The sequence below is a fragment of the Rhinolophus ferrumequinum genome, chromosome 10 (assembly GCF_004115265.2).
Source record: "Rhinolophus ferrumequinum isolate MPI-CBG mRhiFer1 chromosome 10, mRhiFer1_v1.p, whole genome shotgun sequence".
NCBI lineage: Eukaryota > Metazoa > Chordata > Mammalia > Chiroptera > Rhinolophidae > Rhinolophus > Rhinolophus ferrumequinum.
This window is the reverse complement of record NC_046293.1, coordinates 9,007,040-9,019,654: the sequence shown is the minus strand read 5'-3', so window position 1 is coordinate 9,019,654 and position 12,615 is coordinate 9,007,040. Positions and strand designations below refer to the sequence as shown.

The 12,615-nt window shown below is 59.2% G+C and overlaps 1 protein-coding gene across 1 annotated transcript; it reads right to left on the bottom strand.

Moving 5' to 3' along the window:
* Window positions 1–1,998: 1,998 nt before the first annotated feature.
* Window positions 1,999–12,264, bottom strand: SOX10 (SRY-box transcription factor 10). The gene is made up of 4 exons (XM_033117121.1): window positions 12,045–12,264; window positions 11,030–11,544; window positions 6,291–6,559; window positions 1,999–3,907 (listed from the first exon to the last, which is right to left on the bottom strand). Exons 2-4 carry the CDS (start codon window positions 11,464–11,466, stop codon window positions 3,204–3,206), a joined length of 1,410 nt encoding a protein of 469 aa, XP_032973012.1. The 5' UTR covers window positions 11,467–11,544; window positions 12,045–12,264; the 3' UTR covers window positions 1,999–3,203.
* Window positions 12,265–12,615: the final 351 nt, after the last annotated feature.

The window sequence follows — 12,615 nt, the reverse complement described above, 5'->3', positions numbered from 1 at the left end:
ACTTCCCAGTCGATCTCGAGATGCAGGGGCCAGGAGGTGGGGGTTTCATCCTGAGGTAGCCCTTCCCCCTGCCCTGTGGCTCCACGTCTAATCCCACCGAGAGCAGGAGCAGGGAACAGACTGGAAATGGACTAACGTCCTATTTTTCAACAGAGGCAAAAGGGTGGACTAAAAATTATGAGCAGTACATAAGGTTAGTACTGATCGATACCTAACAATTAGACAATAGGTGACTGCATATTTGAAAACATAATAAAGAAGAGATCCAGGAACTAGCATAGGGTTTGTTTCTAAGAATATCGCCACATGAACCAAATTGCGGTTTCTTCAGCGGTGACTGGTCTGGTAGGTCGAAGGAATGCCACAGATACAGCAAGTGTTGATTTTAGCAAGGTCCGTGTGGCTATGACGGAGAAGTGTGTACCTTGTGGTGCTGTAATTCGATAGATTCAGAATTGATGGGACAGTCTTTCCCTGAGTGGAGATAACAGACCTGATGATGGAGAGGGAGTTTGTGTACACAGGGCCTGCTCCCCTTCATTTCAACCTTTTTATTGGCGATTTGAATGGTGACAAGGTTGCAGATACATAAAGCTCGGAGGAGAGCTACTAAGTCGTATTCAGGATTCCAGAAAGTTTACTCTAGGTGGGAAATGGTCAAATCCAACAAGATGAGACCTGTTAAAGATCAGGATAAAATCGTGCATTTATCTACAACAAAACAAACCAGCAGGAAACAGTTCATGTACAGTTGGGGTGATCTGACTTGGCAGCAGATACCGTCTGTAAGAGCAGGGTTTGCAGCTACCACTAAGCTTCATGGGAGCCAGCAGTTTGGGGGAGGTTATCTGAAGGGCTTCCATGGCACAGCTTCCAGATGGGAGTTTGGCCACCCTGGAGGACTGGGCTAGATCTAGGCACTCCCCAGCCCACCCCAGGTCCTGACTGAGAGGCGCGGTCTGGAGCAGTGAAAGCAGCGTCACTTCAGATTGAAAGTGAAAGTAGGGCCCACAGACATTGGGCAGGTGGAAGATGGTTCATGGCGCACTGAAGGAGTCAGCACTGCCTTCAAATTCCAGCACCAGCCTCCTTAGCGTGAACCTCTCAAAGCTTCAGTTTTCCCCTCTGGAAAAGGGGGGTACTGATCGGACCGCTCCCTCTGTCCTGAATGACATAAAGCCCTTGGCAAGGTACTTGGCCAGGGAGCACTCAGTACATGGTAGCTGTCACTTATTAGCTGGGAATAAGGAAGACTTCCAACCATTGGAGCCATCCATCAGTGGGACACGGACGGTGGTGAAGAAATTTCCTCTGTCCCGGATGTGTAATGGCTCCTGGCCCCCTAGCACAGCTTGGAATTCTGCTGAGGAGAGTTCTTAGGGAGTAAGCACTGAAGGGTTAGATTGCATGGCTGCCCTCCTGGATTTACACTTAGACATGGGCAGTGGCTTTCAAGATGGGCTAGATCCTGGAGTAGGGGTGTGTGTGTGTGTGTGTGTGTGTGTGTGTGTGTGTGTGTGTGTGTGTGTGTGGCAAATGGAAGGGTGCAGAGAAAGAAGGCCCAGCCACACATCCTAAAGGACCAGGCCTGTAGGCTGCAGACAGACAGACGTCAGGCCTGACCTGCCTCTTTCAAATATCTGTCCCTTGAATTCTTTGCAAGTTCCCTCCCCTCTGCTGGGCAAGCAAAGGGACTGCTTGGAGGCCCGCTGACTGCATTCCAGCTTGAGCCAATGAGGGGCCACCTGCAGTGTGGACACAGCTGGGCTGGGGGCACAGCTCCCATCTGAGCCTTCAGCCTGAGCACAGACTGACCCCACTCCGATGCCAGTTGTCCTAACCCACTGCATTGCCCCCACCTTCCTAGGGGAGACAGGAGACCTCTGGGTTATCTATCCTTTGCATTCCACCCCTAGCTACTTCCAGAAAGTGTTTGAGGAAGCACCAGTACAGGGATAAGAGACCAAGAGACAGGCTAGGTCAGTCCCACCAAGCAGGTAACTGGAACCTTTAATTTTATTATGTGGAATGCTTAATGCAGAGTTAATAGGGGCTGCAGAACCTAGGAAGGGGAGCAGGGAGAGGGAGCTACTGAGATAAATAAGAGGGGGCAGTCATGAGTTACATGTGGATTGTGGGGGCTGCAGAACAGGAAAATAGGGGCAGACAGAGCTACATACTTTATTGAGATACCACTGGGAGGCGTAGGGCAGAAGGCCAGGGCAGAATGTACACACAAGGAGTTTAGTGTCTTCAGCCTGCTGCCAGCGACCTGGGTGCTGGGCCCTGCGTCTCCTCCTGGAGCAGAGGATTTGGGCCTGAGAAACTAGCTCTCTGGGAAGCCCGAGGAGGTGGGGCTGACAGAGCAGGGGCCACAGAGCCTGGTAAGGGAAGAGGGAGTTCGTGGGGAGTCGGGAGGAAGGCTCTGAATTGTCTCCGAATCTTTTCCTCACCTCTGGGGATGTGCCTCAAGGTCTGAGAGGTCTCAATGGAGGACCAGGGGCCCTCTTTCTCCACTAGACAAAGAACGAGGTTACTGGCACAGAATTGGATCTGGGGCCTCTGTGCCAATTCCTTCCTGTGTTTAGGAGGGGGAGGGGATGGGGGAGTGAGGAGACCTCCCTCTGAGCCCCTAACGCACCCCCCACCCCCTCTAAGGCTGTTCAAGGCTGTCCTCAGCCCCCAAGGGGCAGACATAGCCCACTCCAGGCACTGATGCAGGTCTCTGGTTGGCCTTGATCTTGGGCACGTGGCACAGGTGGCAAGGGTTATGTCAGACCCCTCATTTTCCATGAAAGGAAACACAGGCACAGGAGTGGCAAGGCCTCGGATTCCCATCCGACCCTGGGTGCTTCCCCTCCCACAGGAGGGTGAGCGAGTCCTTCTCAGGTCCTGGGATCGAGGGTCATCCTCGGGGGAAGGTGCAGCCCCTCATCGTTCAGTCTAGGGGCAACAATCAACCTCCTTCTCCTCTGCCCAGCCTCGTAGTCCAGGGCTGTGCCTGGGCTGGAGCCTGGATAGGACGGGGTGGGGTCATCAAAGGCAGTGAGCCAGACAGAAAGCCTTCCCTCAGCTGTCAGCCTCTGCAGCCTCCTCCCCAGCCACCACCAGCCTGAGATGGGCAAGGAACAGGACATGAGGGCTGGGGGAGGGGCGTGCTGCCCAGAGGGGCTGGGCAGGGCTGGTGGTTGCCAGGACCCCCTTTAGGGCCGGGACAGCGTCGTATATACTGGCTGCTCCCAGTGTGTGGGGCTGTGGGACGGGGGCCCTGAGGGGCTGGGGTCAGAGATGGCCGTGTAGAGGGGCCGCTGGGAGGGCCCCATGTAGGAGAAGGCCGAGTAGAGGCCTGAGGCCTGGCCCGAGTGGCCATAGTAGGGTCCTGAGGGCTGATGGTCAGAGTAGTCAAACTGGGGGCGGGAGATGGAGGGGAAAGCAGAGCCGTAGTGGGGCAGACTGAGGGAGGTGTAGGCGATCTGCGAGGTGGACGGCTGGTCGCTGTAGTGCGGGGGCCCCTGAGGCCCCGCGGTCTCCGTCTTCACCTGGGCTTTGGCATCCACACCAGGTGGCGAGACCGTGGGCAGAGCCACGCCTGGTGGCTTGGAGATCCAGGCGGAGTGTCCACTGGCCACAGCCAGGGCGCTGCCCAGCCCATAGCCAGCTGCCGAGTAGCTGCCCACGTGGCCCGGGTGCCCATTGGGCGGCAGGTACTGGTCCAACTCAGCCACATCAAAGGTCTCCATGTTGGACATTACCTCGTGGCTGATCTCGCCGATGTCCACGTTGCCGAAGTCGATGTGAGGCTTCCCGCCCTCCCCCAGGGAGCGCCCATCCCGCTTGGGGTCTGCCTTGCCCGACTGCAGCTCTGTCTTTGGGGTGGTCGGAGGGGTGGGTGGGCCATGGCTCTGGCCTGGGCGGAAGGAGACAGAGAGAGAAGCAGGAAATAAGGTCAGAGGCTTATGGATCCTGATGGTTCACCTTCAGACAAGAGGTTCACCTCCAGGATGCTGCGGCCTGATGCTTGCGTGACCTTGTACAATTTCCATGTTTGGGCAGCCTGAGTTGGCATTTACTTATATAACAGTCTTGGATTGGCCTGCAGTTGTTCGTGAAAGTCCCCAACCTTAGCGATGGGTTCTGCCTCCCACCCAGAGCAGGACTTCCTTTGTCCCCACCCCTTCTGGAGAGGCCTGCTTCCTTTTGAAAAACCTTTCCCGTTGGAAAGGCTTCTTTCCCTGCTCCCATTGCTCCTTAGCTGCTGAACCCAGTGGGGTCTGGCTGTCCATCCTGCTCGCCTGCTGCCCTCCGTGCACATTCAGCCTCTGCTGGCTGCTCTCCCTGCTGACCTCGCCTGCCTCCTCACTCTTGACTCTGCCTTTCTCTTTTGCTGGCTTGCCTGTGCCTCCTCCTGCCCTGGCTCCTGAACACAGATGTGTCCCTTCTAACCCCTGCCCTCCTCCCAGGGCCCCTTACTCCAGGAAACCTTCCCGCTGAGCCAGCCCCACTGGCCATCCTGTCGGCACCCATCACACACCACGCTGTCCATTGTTCCTCCAGCTGCTTTTCCCTGCTTGCTTGTTCAGGAGAGCACTGAGGTAACTGACCTGCTCCACTCTTGTTCTTTGTCCATTTTCTCACGCACATAGTCATTCAGCAAACACTTAGGGGGCACTGTGCCAGGTACAGGGGATACAAGTGTAACTAAAACGGGTCACTATCTTCACAAGCTCACAGGTTTAGGGAGACCCTGAGCCCCACACATGGCTAGAGTGGAGCTTCAGAAGTGCTGTGATGATGGGGCGTGCACGGTTTCAGGAGACCAGCAGAGGAAGCCACACGCTCTGCCCTGGGGAGTTGGCCAAGGTGTCACTGAGGAGAGATAGCTGAGCTGGGCTTTGAAGGCTGAGAAAAAACCCACGCTCACAGTTATGTTCTAAGGTGGTGGTTCTGTACACGGTCCAGGTAATCTGGGGGGTGTGTGTGTGTGTGTGTGTGTGTGTGTGTGTCCCTGAATCTCAGAGGGTGGTGTGTACTGTACATGTGAGGGGGAGGGCTGGCTGGACTGGGATTCCCTCAGAGACGGACCAGGAGCTCCTGGAGGGCAGGCCTGTGCCTTCTCCGAGACCAGAGGCAATGCCACGTCCTGCACTGGCCAAGTGCTCTGGACTTTGGGTTTCAATCCTGGCTCTGTCACTTACTGTGTGACCCTGGGCAGACCCCTATCTCCTCTTAACCAGTTTCCTTATCAGTAAAACAGAGACAACATCAAGCAGCTCAGACACAGCCTCCTTCCAGAAGCCTTCCTTGACCAGAATCTGGCAGGTGGCGGGCTATTTTTGGAGATATGGATGGATGGATGGTGGGTGACTCCTCCCTGGGGTCATACCCCCTCTGGGTCCTGGGTGGGCTTTGTGTGTACTTGCTTCTTCCTGTACTTAATTCGGGTGTGTTTATTCCTGCTCCTCACTCTAGACCGTGGGCTCCTGAGTGTTTGCTTCCGGGCCAGAAGGGCACAGAAGACTTGGGACATGTCTTTTGAAGGCAGAGCTCTACTCCCTGAGGCTTCCCATGCACGAGGCTTGAGCCATGCATGGCGTTCTCTATGCTACGAACACAGGCGAGGCAGCTGTGTTGCCATCAGAGGTCCCAGAGCCAAATGCCTGGGCTCAGACCTCAGCTGTGCGGCAAGTCACTCTTCAGATGAGAGTAATGAGCCTCCTGGCTGAGGTCTGAGCCCAGGCAGAGTGGCTGCCTTATCCCAGTTTAGAATGATCGAGTAAGTTAATATACATACAGCAGTTAGCACAGGGCCTGGCACATAGTAGGTGCTCAATTAGTGGTAGCTGCTATTATCATTCATGAAACAAGAAGCCCTATGTCTGGCCCTTGCATGGCATGTGCTCAAGATCACATGCCGTGTCTCCCCCGTCAGACTGGGAGGTGGGGAGATGGCAACGATCTCTCCCCCATCTGGTCTTCCATTTCTCAGAATCATCCTGTCCCGCCTGTCCTTGTTGTCGTTCACTCACGGCCTCCTTAACTGGCCTGTTCACTCAGCAGCCGGGCCCCCTTCCATCAGCCAGAGCCATCTTGCCCAAGTGCCTCCCTTGGCCCCTGAGTCCCCACTGACTCCGTTTGGGCGCCTGCTCCCCAGCTGGGGTGACCGCACAGCCTGGCAAGGCCTCCCCAGGGCTCAGGGTTATTGTGGAGTAGCAGGGTCTCTCATGCCATCCAGTCTTTGCCTCTCCGCATTGCCCAGGCTTCCCCACCCCAGCTCCCAGCCCAGCATTCACCTGACGGGTGCTCAGGGTTCCCGTCCGACATCGGGGAGCCCTCTCCAGGGTGCCGGTGGTCCAGGTGGGCGCTCTTGTAGTGGGCCTGGATGGCGGCAGCCCCGCCCTGCTCGGCCTCGCCGCCGGGGCACTCTGACTCCCCCTGGGCCGCTTTCCCGTTCTTCCGCCTCCGAGGCTGGTACTTGTAGTCCGGGTGGTCCTTCTTGTGCTGCATCCGGAGACGCTCAGCCTCCTCAATGAAGGGGCGCTTGTCACTCTCATTCAGCAGCCTGTGGGGGGGGGGCGGTTGGGGGAGACAACAGAGGGGCCAGCATGAGAGGCCTGGGGATGCGGAGCCCAGCGAGCAGGGCCCAGCATCAGAGCTTGCTCTTTGATTTATGGACTGGAAGATGTGAGGCCGAAGGAACCCCAGGCTCAGAGGGCTGTGATCTCACCCCCAAATCTCTTAGGTGCTGGGGTGTGAGAAGGGTCAGGCAGCTGCTCCTGGTAACCTGAGGATGGAGTTCAAAGTAGGAATAGAGTTGAGGTGGGGCAGACGTCAGTTCATGGAGAGGAAAAACTCTCAGCATCAAAGCTGTCTGCAAGTGGAGCTGGCTGCCTGGTCAGGGGGTGAGCTCCCTGGCACTCAAGGTGTGCAAACAGAAAAGCAGCGTGGTGAGGGGGAGAAGCCCAGTCTCTGCTACTTACTAGCTGTGTGACCATGGGCAAGTCACTTCTCTGAGCCTTAGTTTCTTCACCTACAAAACGAGGATGACGATAACCTACTTCAGCGGGCGTGGGACTGGCCAGGATAATGGATGTGAAGCAGTGGTACCAGGCCTGGGGTGGGAGGCGGGCACTTGAGAAACAGATGCTATTGTAATGCTGCTTGGACAGGACGACCTGGGTGGGCCCATCTCAAGTCTGGAAAACCGATTCTGTGAACTCCAGCGTGCTGGGCTGAGGGGCCCTTCACTGCTCCCTGGGGAATCATAGCTCCTTGTCCATGGGTGACAGAGAATAGAGGAAGCCAGATGCTCTTCCCAGACCTGGACAGGGGTAGACAAACCCTCTCCCCAGGCTGAGACTGGCCAATGGAGGGCAGCCCTGAAGGCACTGCCCCTGCCCACTGGACTCCAGCCTCGGGCCAGAGCTAGAGGGTGGGCAAGGGGGTGTTTTCAGGGCTTGGCTGCCCCAGGGTGAGGAGGGCAGGATGCAGAGGGTGCCAAGTGGAAAGAACACACACCTAGACATAAGGGCTCCTGGAGGAGCAGCTCTGTCCCTCTGCCCAAAGGGCGGCGCTCTCCAGCTCCCCCCACTCCCAGTAGGTGCCCTCTCCCTCCAGTCAGCAGGAGGTGGAGTCCTCCCCACCCAGGGTGGGAGCGGGTGGTCACACCAGGCACCTCCTTCCCGCAGCAGCATTCCTCTGCAGCTTAGCCTCCCCCGCTGTCCCCTCCCCCAGGCTGTGGAGCCCAGCCCCAGCCCAGCTTTCTCCAAGGATCCCTCTAGCCCAGTGATGGGATGGGGACCCCAGAGCAGAGCCTCGGGGGTCAGGGTGTGGGATAGTCTTCCTCCCACCAGCCATGCCCCCCAGCCAGGTCTCTGGGAGGCTGGGCCCGGGGGAGTGGGTGGGGCAGGCCCTGAAGGTGTGTGCGGGGGTGGGGGGTAGAATTGCACTTGAGGGGGCAGAGCAGGCTCGGCCAGCACAGAGGCTCCCGGGATGGCTGGAGCCACGGAGCTCAGTCTCCCACCCCAGACCTTCCCTGTGCACTCTGCCCAGCTGGCAGCTGGGTGTGAATCAGCAAGAAAATGGCAGGGGACGCAGAGGGAGTGCACAGGCCAGGCAAGAGGGAAGAGTCCAAAGGCATGCCACTGTCACTTCCCCAGCTGGTCCCCCACAGTACCAGGTTAGCCTGGATAGAAACCTAACCTCAGACCCCGCCGCCATCCCCAGCCCTGGCCCTCACCCCAGCCCGGTCCCTCACTGGCTGCGAGGCTCACCCCACCTCGAACCGCAACCCCAGCCTCACCCAGACTTCAGCTCTGTTCAGGCTTTTTCCTAACCCCAAACCCATCCTGCCCCACCACGGAAACCCAATCCCAAATCGAGCCTTGACTCCAGGCCGGTCCCCACTCAGCACGACACCCACAGCTGTCACCCACAGCTCTAAGAGCAAACCCAATCCTCATGTGCACCTTCACTTCACCTCTGTCCTCTGGGTCTCCCAGGTATGGAATAGCGGTGAGGAGAGGGCTGGTTCCCCACCCAAACTTGAACTCCCCACCTGAGGGGGTTCCAAGGTGGGAACCATCTACTCCTCCTGGTAGGGAAGGGGACTGTGGGCCTGGGACGAGGGTGGGGGTGTCAGGGGAGGCTCCAGCCTGCGACTCCCTTTTAATCTCTTGGCTCTAATTATTCTCGCCAGGCAGGTCAACCAACACACAGCCAGCACCATGTGACCCGCACCTAACAGTCCTCTCCCAGGCGGGCGCCAAAGGTTAGCGTGACTGTCGGAGTTCACGTAGCCACTTAAGAGCCAGGACCTGGACGCTGATGTGTCTGTCCCCAACCCACTTCCAGCACCCCACATAGTCTGTCCGTCTGTCTCTCTTTTCAGGTTGAGGGCCCCTCTTCTCCAGTTTTGCCTGCCTAATCATCCTCCTTCCTGAAGGTCTGGGAGTCATGAGCCTGGCCAAGACCTCAGCAGGAGCCCATGGAGAGACTGGGCAGCCCAGCAGGGAGGGGTCCACATGCCTCTCCTGATCCCGCCCTGGATCCAGGTAACCCGCCCACATGTTGGCATAGTTTCTGATCCTTGCCATTGTCCTGCCACTCTCCTACCCCTGGGATTGGCTCCTGAGCAAGCAGTGCCTGCTTTCCTCATTGCCCCACCCCAGGTTGGCCCCTGGGGGGCACCATGGGTCCCTGTGCGCACACCTTGAGTGGTGGCCAGGAAGGAGTCCTCTTGAAGGAGCCCAAGGCCCAGGTTCTTAGCTGGGTGAACAGAGAAAGGGAGAGTGGAGGGTCCAATCTTAAATCCTTGACGATGGGGTGGTGGGAGAAGTGGGGGTTCATCCTTGCTCTGAAGCTCTCATTGGACTCGTGCTGTCTCATTGGATCTGCTCACGGTCCCCAGGGCCTGCTCTGTCTGCCTGTCTGTCTCCCTCCTGGTGGTCTGTCTCTCACTTGCTCTTCTCTGTCCCATGGCAACCAGGGTGCTGGCCTAAGCGGGTGAGGATGGACCTTGGGCAGAGGAGCTAGCTTTGACTTCTGCTCTCTGGGTCCACACAGGCGGTCGGCTGCTGAGCCTGGGGCCTGCCCAGGATGAGCGGAACGCTGAGGGCTGAGGGAACAAGGGGCACCAGGCCTTCAGCAAACATGGCCAAGGACAGGGCCAGGGGGCTGGCTGTGATTCTCTCTTGGTCTCTTGGGGGCCCTCCTGCGCCTTCCATCCCCCTACGCCTTTGGCCTTCTGAGGGCAGCAGGCTCGCCTGACAAAGCCCTAACTTTCTGAAACCTGGGTGCTCCTCACTGCTCTCCTCTCCTTTGCCCCCACCCTCACAACCTTCTGACCACGCCTTACAGTGAAGGGGTGACCCACCCTTGTCACCAAGGGCGGTATAGGGAAAGACCACTGGACAGAGTCAGGAGACCTGGGCTCCGGCCCTGGCTCTGCCACCAGCTGTTACGTGGCCTTTGCGGTCCCTTTGCCTTTTAGGGCTATCTCTTGGGCAGTCTAGTGGGGAATCGGGTGACCTCGGCAGGGTCGCATCTCCTGGAGCCCCTGTTGTCTTTGTGAGCTGCCCAGAACTCCCGGGATGGCGGTTGCCCTGCTCGACATGTTCCCAAGGAGGCAGGGCTGAGACCCAGACCTGAGGGGAGGGTTGACCAACTTCCTCCTTGGGGAGATGTTTTTCCCCAGCCTGGGATTCTGAGGGACCCTGGGTAGGAAGAGGGCCAAGCTTTCCTCCTGGCCAGGGCTTGGCTCCCACTTCAGGGCTGGAGGGGTAGGAGGTTACTCAATGCTGGGTGGGGCCCTGGAAAGGAAGATGGCGCTGAACTGGCAGAGGGAGGGAGAAAGAGACAAGCCTGGCAGCTTTGGGATGGGGAGGCTTTTTTCTGTGCGTCCACTTCCCTCGGGGATGAAGAAGCCCTGGCCTGAGGGAGGGTGGGGGTCAGGAAGGCACAGTGAGGGCAGCTGGGATAGGTCAGGGTCCTGCAGATTTGTCCCACAGTAGTTCTCCATCCCTCACTCTTTCAAAGCCTCCTGACTAAATTCTTTGCTTTTCTTGAACTTTCCCTACTTCTCCAGCTGGCTGCCTCAGTTTCCCTGCCTCTCCAGCCAGGCCTTCGGTTCTTTCCCAAGCGTTTCCCCTGCATCCCTCACCACTGGAATCGGTGGCCGTGGCACCCGTGAGAGTGCGTGCTGTGGGAAAGCGATTAGTGAAGGTCTGCGGTGCGAGCCCTCTGCCATCCTTCCCGCCTTTGCTCCCCCAGAAGCCCAGGCCCTACCGCCTGCCACCGACAGAATTCCAACCACGAGGGGGCGCCTTCCTGGCCGCTGCCCCGGGTGGGGAGCCAGCACCACCCCAAGGGGGTACTTGTGGGGGCAGGGCGGCCCTGATGCCCACACCTGGTCTTACAGCCCCATCAGGAGGTGGCTGTCCCCTGGAGAAGGGCCCAAGGAATGCCCGTCCTGCCTGAACCCACCCGCAGCTGGAGGGCCCGCGGAAGGTCCCTGAGGCGGGTGGGTGCTCACCTCCAGAGCTTGCCCAGCGTCTTGCTAAGCTCGGCGTTGTGCAGGTGCGGGTACTGGTCGGCCAGCTTCCTGCGCGCCGCCTGTGCCCACACCATGAAGGCGTTCATGGGCCGCTTGACGTGCGGTTTGCTCTTGCTGGCGCCGTTGACGCGCACGGGCATGGGCACCAGCGTCCAGTCGTAGCCGCTCAGCACCTGGCTGACGGCCTCGCGGATGCACACGGGGAACTTGTCATCGTCCGCCTCGCCATCCTGCTGCTCCTTCTTGACCTTGCCCAGCTCGCCGGGCCCCGGGCTGGCTCGCAGGCCCGATCCCCCGCCGCCGCCGCCGCCGCCGTCGGGCCCCAGCGAGGGCGCGCTCCCCGGGGACAGGCAGCGGGGCTCCTCAGAGCCTACGGGGCTCAGCTCCACCTCGGAGAGGTCCTGCTCCTCCGCCATGTCGCCCCCGGCCACCGCCGCCTCGGCCGCCTCCCCGGGGCCCGCCGCCGGGGTCCTTGCGAAGAGTCCCACGCTCACCTGGACGGGAAGGAAGGCGGGATGGAGCGGTCGCTCGCGCAGCCCCGACGGCCGGAGGCCCGGGACACGACGCGGGCACAGCCCCGAGGTGGCTGGCACCCGCCTTGCTCCCCCCAAACCCATTGCAGTCCCCGGGGCCCGCGCACATGCTAGACCCTGCTCGGCTTCCCACCTCCCGCCTCCACGTCTTCCCACCACCTGGTCCCAACCGTCTCTTGGTGTGGGTGGGTTTGGGTTTTTTTTTTTTAACCTCCTTTTGGGTGGAGGTTTGTTGATGGAAGGGAAGAAAAACGGACTCTTTATTCAGCTCTAATCCTGGCTCCTGGAATTTCCCACCTTTTCTCTCACCTTTCCTTCTTCCCTTCCGTCTGCCCCCACGGGGTCTTAGAGAAGCTGGGTGGGGGGCGGGTGCGGATGTCAGCCTCTCTCCACCCCACGCCCCACAGCAGGGTCCTAGACCTAGGCCCAGGAGCGGAGGAGCGGACTGCGCACTCACTCACCTCCTCAGACCTCTCCTCCAGCCTGGGGCTCGTCCTTAGGAAGTGGAAAACCGTGTCCCAAGGTGTGCGGTCCAGCTCGGGGCTGGAGGGTGACGCTGGTGGGCTGGGAGGGAGGGGCTGGGGGGCCCTGAGCTTCAGGCCACGGCCTCGTCAGGACGGAGCCTGAATCCTCACCGCCAACCACCCTGGCCGGACAGCCTGAGACTGACTGAGCACTGAGCTGCTGCCGAGGGCTGGGGAAGGAAGGAGGGGGAGAGGGGGAGGGGGAGGGGAGGGAGGGAAGGGCAGAAGGTGGAGCCTCCAGCGCTTTCCTTCGTCCCCAACACTCAGGACTCCTCCGTCAGGCCCCCCCACCCCAGCTCCCTGCGCTGCTGCCCCAGGCCCATCTTGGGGCCTGAGTTTAGTTGGGGAGGCGTAAGAGTGGGGGTAGTCAGGTCAGGAAAGCCAAGGGATGCAGGTGGGTGGGGTCAAGACCTGTTGCTTGGAGGAGAATTGGGCCCAACTGGGACCCCCAATCTCTGCCTCAGATAGCAGGGAGGGCAGTTGGCAAAAGATTGGGGAAGGATGAAAG